The sequence below is a fragment of the Asterias amurensis genome, chromosome 17 (assembly GCF_032118995.1).
Source record: "Asterias amurensis chromosome 17, ASM3211899v1".
Taxonomy (NCBI): Eukaryota; Metazoa; Echinodermata; class Asteroidea; order Forcipulatida; family Asteriidae; genus Asterias; species Asterias amurensis.
The window spans coordinates 17,367,600-17,384,269 of NC_092664.1; the positions used below are offsets into that span (position 1 = coordinate 17,367,600).

General features: G+C 40.0%; 2 protein-coding genes and 1 pseudogene across 4 annotated transcripts in view; 2 read left to right on the forward strand and 1 right to left on the reverse strand.

The window, feature by feature from the left end:
* LOC139949933 (epoxide hydrolase 1-like) overlaps positions 1–4,918 on the forward strand; it is a 97,415-nt gene extending 92,497 nt beyond the window's left edge. For all 3 annotated transcript variants that reach the window (XM_071948516.1, XM_071948518.1, XM_071948517.1), the window contains exons 8-9: positions 57–282; positions 1,338–4,918. In XM_071948516.1, coding sequence (XP_071804617.1) covers positions 57–282; positions 1,338–1,563 — 452 coding nt within the window. In that variant the 3' untranslated portion in view covers positions 1,564–4,918. The remainder of the gene's footprint in view (positions 1–56; positions 283–1,337) is intronic.
* Positions 4,919–5,148: 230 nt separating this feature from the next.
* LOC139949810 (uncharacterized) lies at positions 5,149–13,511 on the reverse strand. Its single transcript, XM_071948351.1, has 6 exons — positions 13,476–13,511; positions 11,135–11,234; positions 10,303–10,662; positions 8,980–9,315; positions 6,034–8,327; positions 5,149–5,733 (listed from the first exon to the last, which is right to left on the reverse strand). Exons 2-6 carry the CDS (start codon positions 11,214–11,216, stop codon positions 5,446–5,448), a joined length of 3,360 nt encoding a protein of 1,119 aa, XP_071804452.1. The 5' UTR covers positions 11,217–11,234; positions 13,476–13,511; the 3' UTR covers positions 5,149–5,445.
* LOC139949811 (uncharacterized) lies at positions 11,294–12,010 on the forward strand (annotated as a pseudogene).
* Positions 13,512–16,670: the final 3,159 nt, after the last annotated feature.

Below are 16,670 nucleotides of genomic sequence, written 5' to 3' on the forward strand. Positions count from 1 at the left end.
GTGTGCGCTACAAACGCCTGTATAGATGACATTTCATGTTTACATTTGACTTTCAGGACACGCCCTCACCGACTCCCCAGTTGGGCTCGCTGCTTACATCATTGAGAAGTTTTCTGTTTGGACCAATTACGATTGGATTGACTTGGACGACGGCGGACTGGATGGCTATTGGTCCAAAGATGATCTGCTAAATAACGTCATGATCTATTGGGTGTCAGGATGCATTACGTCATCATTGCGTCTGTACAAAGAGACCATTCCAAAATCGTCTGAGCTTAAAAAGTAAGTAAAGTATTTTGTTCTGATTTGCCATTGCTGAGATTGGAAACGTGTGGGTGACGCGCTACACACTACTCTCAGCCAATAGACCTTTATCACATGTGGGTGACGCGCTGCACACTACTCTCAGCCAATAGACCTTTATCACATGTGGGTGACGCGCTGCACACTACTCTCAGCCAATAGACCTTTATCACGTGTGGGTGACACGCTGCACACTACTCTCAGCCAATAGACCTTTATCACATGTGGGTGACGCGCTGCACACTACTCTCAGCCAATAGACCTTTATCACGGGTGGGTGACACGCTGCACACTACTCTCAGCCAATAGACCTTTATCACGTGTGGGTGACGCGCTGCACACTACTCTCAGCCAATAGACCTTTATCACGTGTGGGTGACGCGCTGCACACTACTCTCAGCCAATAGACCTTTATCACGTGTGGGTGACGCGCTGCACACTACTCTCATCAGCCAATAGACCTTTATCATCTTGCAGCCATCTTGAATTTCTCCCATTGAAATCAACATTTCCAAACTGAGGCTGGAAGAACAAAATAGTCTGGTTCTTATTTGCAAAAAGATGATTAGCATTCATTACTGTAATCTGATACGTGGAACGTGACCAATATGGAGGCAGCATGATAAAAGTCTAGAATATGTCTCCATTGACCTCAGTAAGGGCGTTTCTGAGCTTGTGACGTCATTTTCAATGAGTGTCGTAGAAACATCTACACTTTCTAAGTAACATTGATGAGCCAATTTCCCACACCTATTTAAAGTGTCTTCGAACAAAGTGTCGCAGTTCGAGCTGTTTGCTATACGCTTGTCGAAGTTCAAATCAAGATCAAATGAATTTACGCATAGTTAAAATTACCGTAATAAATCGAAGTAATCTTCTTTTAGGCCTGCCCACACAGAGAATATTCCAATATATTTTGTTCAAATGTGCTGAACAATAAATGTTGATAAAAATACAAGAAAATAGACAATACAAAATGCAATAATATGATGGTAGAACAATCCACTTTGATATGTTTCTTTATTTCTTTGCAGGTTCATAAACACCGTTCCAACTGGTTTGGCTGATCTTCCAAATGATCTTAACCGAAGCCAACGTAACTGGGCAGCCCGTCACTTCAGCAACATTATCACCTATCGAACCTACCCAACCGGCGGCCATTTTGCAGCATTAGAAGTCCCTGAGTTACTTGCAGAGGACGTCAGAAATTTTGTGCAAAAGGTAGAAGAACTTTACCCAGAAGTAATGTCGTCGGAGTAATAATTAAATGTGATTCAAAATATCGTGATTCTATGATAGAAAGGTTTGAAGCAAAATTAATGATCGTTTAGAGTGTATCCAATGGGGTTGGAAAAGGTTAACCGAGGCAATACTCATTATTTGTCAACAGATTTTGATTGTTTTCAATGTTAAAATAAATTTTTCAAATTCGTCATGCATTAGTTTCCAAGAGACATGACATTGATCATTATCTGACTGCGCCTTTTGGAACCAGTTTTTAATATAAGATTGTTTGAACGTGAAACCATAGAGGAAGGGTGAAACATGGCATACCAAACGGAAAGGCTCGTGGGGTCAAGGTCGTAAAGGGAAAGGTTGGTGGGGTCACCGACTAAGGGAAAGGCTCGTGAAGTTAGCTCGCGGGCCAAGGGAAATGCCCGTGGAGTCGAGCTCGTACCCAAGGGAAATGCCCGTGGAGTCGAGCTCGTACCCAAGGGAAAGGCTGGTAGTGGGGTCGAGCTTGTACCGAAGGGAAGTGCCCGTGGAGTCGAGTCCGTACCCAATTAGAGAAAGACCCCTGGGCTCAAGTTTGTTTTCTGTGTTTTACTTTAGAAGGAGCCCTCAAACTATACTGGTACAGATACTGCTTTTCAGAACCATTGGGTACGATCAATTTATACGATAAACTTGCAGTGACGTAAGCTTTATATGTGTTTGATTGGTCCGAGTTGACGTTTGACAGCTGCACATGCGGTCACCTGCATATGAATATAGGTGAAAGGTAAAGATGAACGGGAATTGGCCGATTATTTCTGTTATACTGACTGGAGCGGATTGGCGGCCATTTTGAAACACCAAAAAGATGCACATAGCGGGTAATCAAACTACAATGTATTTTTTACTTTAAAGAGTGCATTTTCTCACATAAACATATTGTTTTTCCCAGTACTTTTTTATATGCACACACTGTTGGTATATGACATTAGAAACAAATAAACAATCGCGAAAAATAGACAGCATGTCTTTCCACTAACATGGTAGAATCTATTATTGCAGTTTTTTCCCGCACAAGCAGTTATTTTGCTAAATAATTTCGGCTAAAAAAAATAGGATTGTATGCAGATATTTGCAGTTTTGGGTGTTTCAAAATGGCGTCCTTGGTGACTTCATTGAACGCACTCAACCCGCTATGAGATCAGTGGGATCGACTTACGCTATAGAGGCCACTCTCTGGCGTTATTTACGAGCCTCGAAGTGTGACGTCAGATGTTCAGTCTACCCCCTCAACCCACCACATCCCCCAAGCAAATTCATTTTACATCCCATACCTCTTGCCAGTGTGTATTTTAGGTGCACCATCACGGGTTTCAATGGTTCCTTGAAATCTATCCAAGATGGAAAATTGTTGCTCTTGGAAAAGTACTTTGTAATGTAAAAAAATGATCACGTAATGAAGTATAAACATCGTCCCTATTTGTTATGATTACACAAACTTATTTAATTTGATTTGTATGGTATACTTATACAATCATATATTATTCTAATCCATTTTAAATGAAACATTTTCTGAGTGTGCATTCTTCGTCCATTTTAAAGTGTTCACGTTGATTTAGGTTGACCTGTTATTATATTTGTAATAATACTTAATATAATGACTTGTGCTCAACTCTTGCGAAACAATAATTTGCTTCGAAAATAGCCTTTTGACGTCAGCATTTGGTATCGCATTCGCAGGAAGTATGAACCGGGCTGTAATGTGTGTAGATATAAAGCAACACAGATTGACGTTGTGCCGCTTATTAGAACTGCCGGTGGGGCATGTGACTCTGTGCCGCCCCCCCCCCCCCCCCACACACACACCACCACCCACCAATACAGCGAACTATGTACAAACTACTAATCTGATCGCGCGCTCTTTTGAATCCTCCTCCTATAGCCCGTGTTTCCCGATTTGGGTACAGAATCTCCGGTGGATATAATTCACTGGATACCAAAGTCCAGTGGAAATCTTCTTTTTTTGTGGGCTGGATGAGAAGGATTCAATAGAGGGCGCTATCAGAAGAAGTTTGTTCAAAGATCGCCGTATGTGGAACAGAATCTCCTACCACAACGTCCAGGCCTCCATATGCTTGCAGTTTTTATGACTGTGGCCTTTCAATTAAAGTTATGCAGACTGTTTTAAAATACTAAAGTTTAGCTGTGCACTTATTTATTTTAAGGCATTGGATACTATAGGTAATTACTCAAAATAATTATTAGCATAAAACCTTTCTTGGTCACGAGTAATGGGGAGAGGTTGATGGTATAAAACATTGTGAGAAACGGCTCCCTCTGAAGTGCCATAGTTTTCGAGAAAAAAGTAATTTTCCACGAATTTGATTTCGATACCTCAGATTTAGAATTTGATCGAAATCAACCATCTAACAACTTCGTGTGACAAGGGTGTTTTTTTCTTTCATTATTATCTCACAAATTCAAATACTCACAGGTTTGTTATTTTATGCATATGTTGAGATACACCAACTGTGAAGGCTAGTCTTTGACAATTACCAATAGTGTCCACTGCCTTTAAAACAAGCCCACTGTTATACGATCATGTACAAACATGTTTTTCAAATAAAATGTAAACTAATTATATAACAATACATGTAATCAGTACTCGCATTATTGTTCTCTGCTATACATTGTCGGTAATGAAATAACTATATAACTATGGTACATTATAACTGCATGCATCTTTAACTGTAATAACCATATATATTATCTTAATTAATTTAACATTTTGCCTGGGGAAGGAGCAAAACTAATGAAAATATTAACAATATGATGTCAAGAAGATTACTTGTTTCGGTGAACTTTTGCTTTTTGGACTAAACAAATTGTAAAAGGAGGTGATTACCATTTTCAAAAACTATTATTGTATGCCTTTCAAGGTTCTTCCCGATGGCACTGAAATCATAACAGTATCAGCTTTTTTTGAAGGTAGCTATTTTTTATAAAACTTGTGAATATCACCGAATTGTTGAATTGATTCACTGCAGCGGGCTGCATGCATATAACCATGATTAGAAGTTCATTCTTTCACTCATTCATTCAAAATGGTTTGTCGAAAATGCTTCTATTTAAAATGGGAAAATGGTTCGATAAGATCTCGCATCGCAGCAAAAGGCTCAATTGCAATTGGTTCACAGTAAAAAAAATAATAATAATGAAACGCCTGCATTAGAATTTTTAGAACTAATATCGGCAAATGCCAAATTATCATGAGAATGCTTTCGGACGCAGATGAATCTTTCATTCCTGACAGTTGAATGAAAAAATAATCATGACGAAATAAGCAACACTCACAATCACTTATAACAGTTCTCTAGTGTAGACATGTATTAAAAACATCTCGTCCACCCCCCCCCCCCCCCCCCCCCCCGCAGGCAGTCTCACAGGCTGCGCAGTCCTGCACCATGCGCATGTGCTGTATGCAGTATGTTTTCCCAATGGTGTTGGTTTGGGTGAGAGTCCAATCAAACTAATCAACGTTGGTGGCGTTACCCCCCCCCCACCCCCACTCCCCCCCCCCCCCCATCCTCCGGCCGTTTTGAACAAACTGACAATAAAATCAAGTTTAATGTAACCAAAGAATCCATTGTTGTTAGTGGCTTTTTACAGGCACCGGATACTGTTGGTAATTACTCAAAAGTAACGTAGTTTTCGAGAAAAAAAAGTAATTCTCCACAATTTTGATTTCAATACCTCAGAATTAGATTTTGAGCATCTGAAAGCACACAACTTCGTGTGACAACGGTGTTTTTCGACGACCCAAAAAAATGAGCTCAAATTTTCACAAGCTTGTTGTTTTATGCATATGTTGAGATACACCAAATGAGAAGACTGGTCTTTGACAATTACCAAAGCTGTCCAGTGTCTTTAAAGACGTGTTGTGTCTGTGTTGACGGAAGGGCCCGTCTTTGAATGACTCTGTGTCCCACTGACAACCAACTGATTAGTCTTCTTTCGTCTCGTCTGACGTTGCTTCTTTGAACGACTGTAATGCTCATTAAGAAGGTTATGTACCCGCTTTGTAAAGCAGAAACTGAGGAAGATCAAAACGCCTTGTGAAGAGTTTAAGATGACAAAGATGAAGATGACTGCGTATCCGTCTATGATTTGGATTAAGAATCCTAGTATCCAAGAGAGTCCCATTAGAACGCACAGCTGGAAAAGACAAAAGAAGATAAAATAATAGCAACATTAAAATTATAGGAGTGGCAAGATGGAGCTAAGCCGTATGACTGATTTTGAAAGGGCACATGCTGCAAAATTAAAGGCAAGGTATTTTTTGAACGGTTAGATTGCTTTAATCCTATTAATATAAATACAATAAAACACAGTGAAAATGTCATGTCAAAAGGTGGTAGCGTTTATGAAAGTCGCGGAACCTCCGTTACTGTGGTATTTTGGAATGACGGTTTGATTGCTATGTAAAAATAAAATTGTAAAACAAAAAGTCTTTACCCTGATGTAAACAAGGAGCTCCACTTTGACCTCTTGAAGTCGCGTCTCACTTCTTGCTGCACGAGTAGAGCTTCGAGTTCTTCTCAGAAAAACTACGGTGTATACGAAGAAACATATACTGAGAGCAAGTGTTAAGGCGACTGGGATACCAAATGCGTATAAGTTAACTAATGGACTTACTATGTAACACCTGGTCTGGTCTACGTATATTGGACCGGCACTGGTACACTGACAGAAGTGTAGTGTGATACATATAGCAACAATTACCAGTGGTACACCCCAGGCAAATAGCATATATAGAAGTAGTGGTTTCGTTGGTGACTCGTGGGTCTTATTGACCACTTTACTGCTGAGAGTTCGTGCAACATTGCACGACAAAACAGCCATCCACATGAACGCTGCCAGCCATGTGAAGTGGATTAGGGGGGCCGCGATGAGACACAGCGTTGGTACATCGAGTAATTGCCCCGAGAGTAAGAGGAGGAGATTTGCTATAGAGAGCGCACCCACAAGGTTCATGATGGACAGACCTGCCAAGTTGCGCAGTGGTGGTAGTAGGGAGTAAACGAGGAATGTTACAGCAAGAGCAATGACTGACAGAGTATAGAGTATATAGCTAAGGTATATCAATGCGAGGGCCGTAGCATTCTGTGGTTGTGGACCGGTCAGATAGTCAGCACAAATAACTGCACTTCCATCTGCAAGAAGAACGTACGCGTCGTGAGGTATAGAAACATCAGCTGGGATATACTTTAACACTATTTCATTCCCTTCTGCTGACAGCACAAACTCAGTTGAATTAAACGCCACGAATGAAGTGCATGTTAGTTTGATTTCAAGACAAGCCTCATCAATCCCATAGACATGGTAGTCATTCATTAAATTGTAATCAAACTGTCTAATACGAAATACGTCATTCCTGGTGACATAACCATGGAAAAGGTCAAGTCCACTGGTGTTAAAATCTTTACAAGTCTGCGCGGGAAGAATACTTTGTAGTTCTAAAAACAGAACAAACTGAGAAATATTACAAATACTAGATTTGTAACTCAAGATGACGCTCTGAATGCTATCCACGACTGTTTTGTTTCCTGCTAGAAAATTCACGGTAAGCAACTCTACTGTTGATGAGTTATTTAGTGTTGCGTCCCAAAAGACGATACCAAAAGTATCAACAAGAAATAACCGTAGACAATCCACCAAACCAACGTTGACTGTATTATTCGGGTTGAATGCAAACTCCTGACCTGCTACAGGTGCTGACGTTGAGGGCACTGTCTTTTCAACACACTCGTTTCCTTGGATTTCAAACCCAGAATTACAAGTCAACGCTCTGCAGCTACTGAGAAAAGGATCAAAGATCTCTCCCGTTGTACAGGAAACGATGTTATCGCTTAAAGTGTTATCGCTCTTAAAGTTAAAGAGCAAATCAAGAGTTAGAATGCCAGTAAAACTCTCACACGTTTCAAAACACCTTGACCATGGATCCGTGACGTCACATCTATCTACGCACAAGAAATAGTCACATGACTCTCTGAGTGTGAGAGTGACGTTATTGCACATTGCGCAATAAGGATTGCGATAATTGGTTATGGTTGAACCAATGACAGGCCGGTAAGCTAGAGGTCCAACATAGCTCAGACAACCCTGTTCCGTTTCGCTTTCACTAAACTCATCCAAACAAGTATTTATGGTAGGTGCTGAACACCTCCGAACTTCCCCTTCTATACGACCTGGAACTTGAACCATAAAGTCACCAGTAAATAAACCTGGAAGTTCAGTGTCATTAAAGTTTGGAACATAAGATTTTGCACCATACACGTTATAGGCTGCATGGACGGACCATGGTAGCATGTTATCATACGATTCTCCATTGCATATAGCACAGTATATATTCCTGTATTGATGTAGCGAGTCATTATTGTACACTGGTAGAGAGCCAATGATATCCTCTCCATTCCATGGCATTTTACATAAGTCTCTTATTCCGCTCTCTAACCAAGATTCTGGGCAAACACTGATTAAATAATACCCAACATGTTTTCCATAAAGGCTCGGCAACGCAACGCATTGGTACCACTCCACAGGGAGACCTTGTAGTGACGTAGGTGGGGGAAGTCCTTCCGGGTTACAGTTTATCTGGTAGTCATAGCAACAATCACCAAGAGCCTGGCAAAGTTGATCACAATGACATCCGATCCTAGGAGTGTTGTTTTCAATGGTTTGCGCACACTCAGTACCACAAACATCATTGATTCCACATAGTCCAACACGGAATCCAAACTCACTGGTTTCTATGGAAACATAATAATAATCAACATCTTAAGATCAGATTTATATATTTAAGAGTAAAGTTAAGAACTTGTTTAAAATGAAATAAAATAAATTAAATTCACTTCAATTCAATTCAATTCACTTTATTATTCCCTATGGGATATTCAAACAAAACGTATTCAGAGTTAATTTCTGTGAGATTTGATATCTAACATTGTCAAGTTCCATGACCCAGTTTTGGCCGATTTTATATTTTGAATTTTGTTCGTTATTTTTCACTTTATAAATACTATTTATTAAATTATTATTATTTTTATTTTTTGTCTCAATGAACTAAGACAGATCTTAGACCAGTTTTCACGAGGAGACATTGTTTTCTAAAGTCGGGGTGTGGTTTTTGGGGGCAAATCTGTATTTGCATAATGTCGTCACAAGACCATAAGCGCGCCCTCACTGTGGTAAATGAAAACCTATCATTGGCTAATAGTTGTGTGTGGAAAGACACGCTAGTCTGAACATCTGACGTCACACTGTGAGGCTCGTGAAAGCAAGTAGGTCCAACCTGTTTTTATCCTTGCGGATGAGATCAGGGTACCAGTCTACATGCACGCGTGCTATGTCCATTGTTTGACTGCATTGCATTGCATTGACAGTCAGTGATCTAGTTCTTACCTGTTCCACATGATATTCTTGGTATTATGCTGCATGTTGAACGCACCAAGCCCAACCCACACTCTATAAGATTAGTTTCATTTCCCACACATCCAACCTCGGATATGATCACTCTATCGGGAACATCTATAGGGTCTAGAGTGGAGACGTAGATGTTCTTGGTCTCAACAGCAAATGAGAAACCAAGATGGCGGCAGGCAGATTCAGTATCTCTATGATCCCATAGGTTACCAGCACACACAGAGCTCCATTGTTGACTGTTTGTACAACGTGCTTGCAGTGTGCCCGTAAATGAAGATATCGGGTTGGCCAGACGTAGCTCCAAATCACCGGGATCTATATATGACGACGATAAGTGAGAGCAAATTTCAATAACAATTCTAATATTTAATTACATTTACGATATTGAAATCTGTACAGACGTATCCTATCCACGTTTGCTTGGGCACTGGCCTGGTGACCAGTCTGTTTTCTTTGTCTTTTTCTTCCACTCTGTGCTTTTTAACATGTGTTCTGCGCCTTTGATCATTTTGTATGTGAGGGGCGCAATATAAATTTTAAATATTATTATTATTATTAGCCGACTGTATTATTAGCCGAAGCCCGAAGTCAAATTGTTTCTGTTATAGTACTGGATGAACCCCAAAGTGCCAAGAAGTCTGAGTGTTTTGCATGTAGTCTGCAACATTCATCTAGATGTGATCAGTTTTTTAAATCTAAGTATAAATTATTGGCGTAATTTGATACAAAAGACCTAAAGGAGAGGTATTGCAATTGTACTCATCTGAGTGTTAAAGGCAGTGGTAATTGGTAATTACTCAAAATAATTAATAGCATGTAACCTTTCTGACTACGAGTAATGGGGAGAGGTTGATGGTATAAAACATTGTGAGAAACAGCTCCCTCTGAAGAGACACAGTTTTCGAGAAAGAAGTAATTTTCCATGAATTTGATTTCGCGACCTCAGAATTAGAATTTGAGGTCTCGAAATCAAGCATCTGAAAGCGCACATTTTTTTCTTCTTTCATTATTATCTCGCAACTTCGACGACCGACTGAGCTCAAATTTTCACAGGTTGGTTATTTTATGCATTTTTATGTTGAGATACAATATCTGTGAAGACTAGCCTTTGACAATTACCAATAGTTGCCAGTGTCTTTAAAGTCATTTTAAACATTTTCGAGAAACAAAAGTGAGTTACCTACCTCTTCAGTAGACCAGTCAGAATATGAACATTTATTCATGAACGTTTATTAATGCTACTTAATTTTGCATCCAAAACTTCGAAAAGGAAAACTAATCCTGATATTTATATTTGAATACCTGATGTACAGCGCAACCAAACATCCTGACTGTGAGTGCATGTACTTCCGCCGAACCCTATCAGAGTGCAGTCTATCTCGTATGGTACTCTAGCTCCAATACAAGCACCAAAATTAACATCTTCAATTGGGCCCAAATCTGTACTTGGGTTGGTACTATCAAACTCAGCCGCAATGCCGAAATCACAAGCGACTTTGTATCCCATTCGAGCGCAGAGTGCAAAGGCGATAGTTGTATCTACGTCATCACTGCAGATAGTTGACCATGAGGCGTCCGGCTCCACTAAGTGTTTTACCTGTAAGCGGCCTTCAGTTGGGCTGCTGCCTCCAATTAGGCGGAACTCATCCGCTAATATCGAACCTGTTGATGTACATTTATTACTCTTCGATTACATAAAACATAAATGAACATTAAAAACATTTTTTTCAGCTGACAACCCTCAAACGTCTCTAAAATGCAATGCTGTGACGTCACAAAATTACGATTATAATTTTAAGTGGTTTAGAAGTTGCTTTGACTGCAGCCACAATGTGTAAACCGGTCTCTTGGAAAATAAAGTGAGACGGGTAAACAACTGAACAGCAACATTATTTATTCTATGTGTTTTGTCTGCATTACTCGAATGTTACAAGAACAGTTTCAGTGCAAACCGCCTGTCTGCAAGAGGCCTACCAAGAAAACTAGAAACGTTTGTAGCGAGTTGCTTTAATTTGTTTAAATAGAGTGATGTCCTCTGCTACTTGTAGGGTTTATCGCAGTTCAAAATGCAAAAAGGGTGATTTTACATGCTTATAATAGTCATTCATTGAATTACAAACTATGGTTAACTTACCTTGTGTTATTGTCGGTGGTATGACCTGAAGATCACATGACCTGGCTATCACCAGAATCAGAAAAATAATCCACTCAAACATTGTGACGAAAAGAATGTTCTGTTAGAAAAACAATTGGCAACAAAAACATTTAGGTACAAAGTGAGATCCAATATTATTCTATTCTATACACCAACATTCCCCAAGATGAAGGGATTGCTGCCTGCTCTTCAGCTCTGACTAAGAGTGGTCACACATCACCGCCCATTTCAGACATTGTATCCCTCATGCAACATGTTCTAACAAAAACAACTTTTCTTGCATGGGTAAGAATTTCCTACAGGTACAGGGCACTGCAATGGGCACACGTATGGCACCATCAATGGCGTGCCTTTTCATGAGCCATCTTGAACAGCGCATGTTGGCATCAGCACCTTGCCGTCCCTGGGTCTGGTGGCGCTATATCGATGACATCTTTTTCATCTGGACAAGCGATGAAGCAAGCCTCAAAGCTTTCATCAATCACATAAATTCCTTCCACAGGACCATCGAATTCACGAGCGAATACTCAACCAACTGTCTGGATGTCAAGGTTCTCAAGACGGATGAGGGTTTAATCACAGATCTCTTCGTTAAACCCACAGATAAACACCAATACCTACATTCCACTAGCTGTCACCCCCGACACTGCAAAACCAGCATAGCCTACAGTCAGGCCCTCAGACTCCGTCGAATCTGTTCTAATGATTCTGATTTTATCCACCACTCACAGGAACTTAAGAACCACCTTGTTTCCAGGGGTCATAGCTCTCTAGCAGTCCTCATCGAGCTATCCAGAAAGTCAAGGCTCGTTCTAGGGAGTCAGTACTTTCCAAAGGACCCAAGAAACAACAGAGTCCTACGAGGAGTTCCTTTTGTTGTCACTTTCCACCCCTCACTTCCTCTCATTCGTATTATAACCAGTTCTAGCCATCATATTCTTTACACACCCCCACCCCCTTTTTGTCCCCCTATTCATTGTTTACCCCCTGCTTTTTTCTGTATGCTTTCTAACCCCATTCATGTATTTCCACTTCACTGCTTATGTTTCACTTACCTATTCATGTTTGTTGTGTTGTCATTTAGCCTTCGAGAAAGACTCTGCTAGGGTCGAAACGTCAGGCCATTAACTATTTTTTGCATTACTCAATTAATTGAACATTAAAGATGTATGTCAGATTTTTGGCCGATTTGACCAAAAAGTTTTTTTGATGGGGGTCGAGAAAGTTACAAGCTTTCATTTGAGCCATTGCTCGAAAAAGTCCGCCAATTATTAGTAGCAGTGAAATAAAGTGCTCAAAATTAGTTTTTGTCGGTATCCCGACAATATATCACGTGACCAATTCTTGTGTGTTATATAAGAAACGTTTTAAATTTTTGTCAGGGTTCCTGATCATTACAAGTAAAAGTGAAACTTTTTTTCGTTAGAGCGGGTGATACTCTTTGAAATACCATTCACTCAAAAAATCAATTTTTTAATGTTTGAGGCCAAAAATCTGACATAGCATCTTTAACATTATTTTTATTGAATATTACGTAAAATTTATGTTTTCGATTACTACCAGAAACGCAATCCTTAACATATTTACCTTTTGTAAGCGATCGTAATTTGAATTAAAATATTGCCTTGATGTAATGGGTGATTTCAGGTTACGCGACATCAATATGGCGTGTTCACGGCAACACACTGCTCTGACGAATCGCCCTTATCCATTTGGACGTTTTGATTTCGCACCTACTACCTGTTGTATCAAGTGACTGGACTTCGCTGTGTCCAGTGTGTTTATAATTGACATAGCTAGGTCATGGTTGGGAAACGAGTCAGGGCATAATCAGCATAAAATAATATTTCATGACAAGAAGACTATTCAGTTTTCATTCAATCAATCATGAGGATTTCTTTGTGTTAATATCCGCCGACTGGTATCGGTAAACACCGCTGCCTGGCTAAGCCCATGTAACCTCCTTAAGGCCTCACTACTATGACTGCTATGTTTTGAAAGGATTTAATTTGAACATTTATCGTTTATGCATTGCTATATTTTATATCTGTTGTATAAATCATAACTACTTGGTGGTTCATAACTTAATATTTGAAGGGGGGGGGAAGTCGACATTGTAGTGGCGCCCATTATATACTTCGAGAAAACCCGTAACAAAAAAACGTCATCTTACTTTTAAAGATCACTACTGCAATGCGATAGAAAACGTGACAAAGTGTAATAAGAATATCACATATCACTTTAAAGAGAACGAGGTCCTCTTCCGAACGATATACAATTTGTTGTATAAATGGGTTTAAAACATAATTGCCAGGCTTACCTTAACTGACGGAGTAATGACGTTTGACGGATTAACGACTCTGTCTTTCGGGAGTAAACTAACTTATAGCGAATTTGACAACATGAACAACCCATAGTGGTTTTGTTGCAATTGCTGGTATGTGTTGACAGTTCACACTGAGTAATCAGTTGGCCTTGGTAACTATTTCCGTTCACGGCCCAATGAGTTTTGTTCTATTTCTACTAGTGTATACACCACTGCACTTATAGGTCTATGTACGCAGTCCATTTACGTCAATAAAGGTCAAGGTGATTATTAAGGCCCATCTTCTGTTTACCCAGATGTAGCATCACTACACATTCTATTATTATTTGTCTCAGATGTGTTGATTTCCCCGTAGTTTATATTGTTTCATTTTTAATATGAAAATAGCAAATAAACAATATGCGTGTTTCTTTTGCTTTGTTTTGGGGTAATTTTTTTGTGGTAATGTCAATCAAAATGTTCGTCATTATAGGGCCTGCATTTAAAAATCAAGTGTTATAGGAACACGTTGCCCTGGATCGGTCGAGTTGGTCTTTGAAAAGCGATTTTAACCGTTTTTTATAAAATGCATATGATTAGAGAGATATTTCAAAAGTAGAATACAATGATCCACACAAGTATCACTCAAAATTGCGTGTTTCTCCTTTTACCTCGTTTACTAACACGGTCGGCCATTTATGGTTTTGACTCCCATATTAGCCGGCCGTGTTAGTTCAATACGTAAAAGGAAAACCGTGCAATTTCGAGTAATACCTGTGTAGATCATTGTATTTTACTGTTAAAACATCTTTCTAACCATATTAATTTTATAATAAACGGTTACAAACGCTTCTCAAAGGCCAACTCGTCCGATCCCAGGCAACGTGTTCCTTTAACAATGCCAACTACTTTTTCGACTAAATTTGTACTTTCTGTAAGGGTAGCCTATATCATAATAGCCTTTATATCATGTAGTGATTTCACACCATGTTTACAAAAATAACCAATAACAAAAATAAGAGCTGGCTTTGAAAGAAGGCTATATCTTACACTGGGACGTATATTTATTTTTACAAAAACAAGCTAAAAAAAACGAGGCAAATCTCAAAACTTGTTGACTCATTTATGTGGCAATTACTACGAATATAGAATATCCCATTGAAGTGTGGTATCACGCCCTGCCATGAAGTCTACAATGTCGTTATTTTTAACCTTCGGAGCATGCAACCGACAAATGGGTAGTCTTGGCCCAAGACGATGGTGCTTGATTCTGGATAGTGTACTACGCGCGGTTGAATCGCCAAAGCGCGCCCGCCACGGTATGATTTAGTTACGTGGACGGCTCGAAATCTAGATAGCTTGCAGAGTGTAGTCTAGATTTCGAGCCGTCCATGTAACTAAATCATACCGTGGCGGGCGCGCTTTGGCGATTCAACCCATCAACCGCGCGTAGTACACTATCCAGAATCAAGCACCATCGTCTTGGGCCAAGACTAACAAATGGGGCGCGCAACTTGGACCAGCTTCATTTACAATTTTTTAACCACAAAAGATTATAGAGCGCCGCAAGATGCGGAACTCGGGCTGGAATGTGAAATCCCTCTGGACGCCATTTCGGCAAGTAACTCTTTTTATACAACAGTAGATCAGTGCAGACAATGACCATCCTATCAATGGGAAACAAAACATTCACTTGCTGGAATGGCGCCCATGCGTATTTCACGTTCCAACAATAGATAAAGCTTCAGTTCCGCATCTTGCGCCTTGTTGCGGCGCTCTATAATCTTTGCCACAACCTGTGTGGATTGATCAGCATCACACTCCACATCACACTTCCCCAAACTATTTCCTGTCTTCCTCGATCAGTAGACCATGAACCATGAAGGCATCCATGCATGAAACAAGTGTCAGCCACAGGGAGAAACCCCGTAGGATTCCGGTGTGGCGGTTTCAATCTTCCGCCGAGTTCAGTTTTCAGGACTCAGTACGGCACTAAAAATTTACTACTTTCGCTTGCAGCTGTGCGCAGGCGTCGCATGACGTAATGTTACCGTATTTGGTCATTCGGAAAACTGAACACGGCGGAAAGTTGAAACCGCCACACCGGCCAGTGAATGACCACTGCACATAAACTATGGGGCGCCGTCTGTCAATTAATTGTTTGGCATTTTAAGGCATGTTTTTACCATGGTTTATAGCAATTAGATGTAAACCATAGAAAGTGTTGCCAAATCCTTTTTATGGTTTACATACCAGTAGTATTTTGTGTGTGTAAGTTTATGGTTAACAAACCATGAACATGCAACAAACATTTATAAATCATGGTTCATAAACCATGGAAATTTTAGGCATCTTTAAAACATGGTTTATAAACCAGAAAAAAATGAAGCATCAAATTCATGGTTTACAAATCATGGTTTATAAACCATGAAAATTGGGTCATCTTAAAAACATGGTTTATATACCATAAAAATTTAAGCATGAAAATCATGGTTTATAAACCATAAAAATAGAAGCACGAAAATCATGGTTTAAAAATTATGGTTTATAACTTTCTATGGTTTACATCTAATTGCTATAAACCATGGTAAAAACATGCCTTAAAAATGCCAAACAATTAATTGACAGACGGCGCCCCATAATAAACAATACCATTTAATGTCATATGACAACACCGATTTACACTGCTCTCTCCTCTAAGTACCTTGAGACAAGTCGCCTACAGAATATTAGCGTTTCATGGTTTCACGGTGTAGCGAAACGTCTCTCTGTGGGGAGAGATGGGCTCCGACCGCCCCCCCCCCGCCCTGCCCCCCCCCCCCCCCACCCCCGGTCGCTACTTTTTTGTCCCCAACGACATTGCAATGATTTGGTAAAAGAGCAGGCCAATTTCAGTTATCTGACGTATTTTGACGGAAAGAGCCAATTTTGACGGAACTAGGAAACAAAATAATGCAATGTCGTTTGGGGGAAAAACATTTGCCCCGGCCTCACGTCTACGGTACATTTTAACAAGTATTCGTGATAGCAGAAGTGTCAGGTCTCTCTATCCCTACAAAGATAAACGACTTGTTTACAAGACTATTGTAATGTTCATCTTCGTTCTCATTATTAGGATCTTCTCATATCGTACCCTGCATAAGGGCTTCTGATGTCGGAGTTACCCTTATGGGAACGAGGGATGTCGGAGTTACCCTTATGGGAACGAGG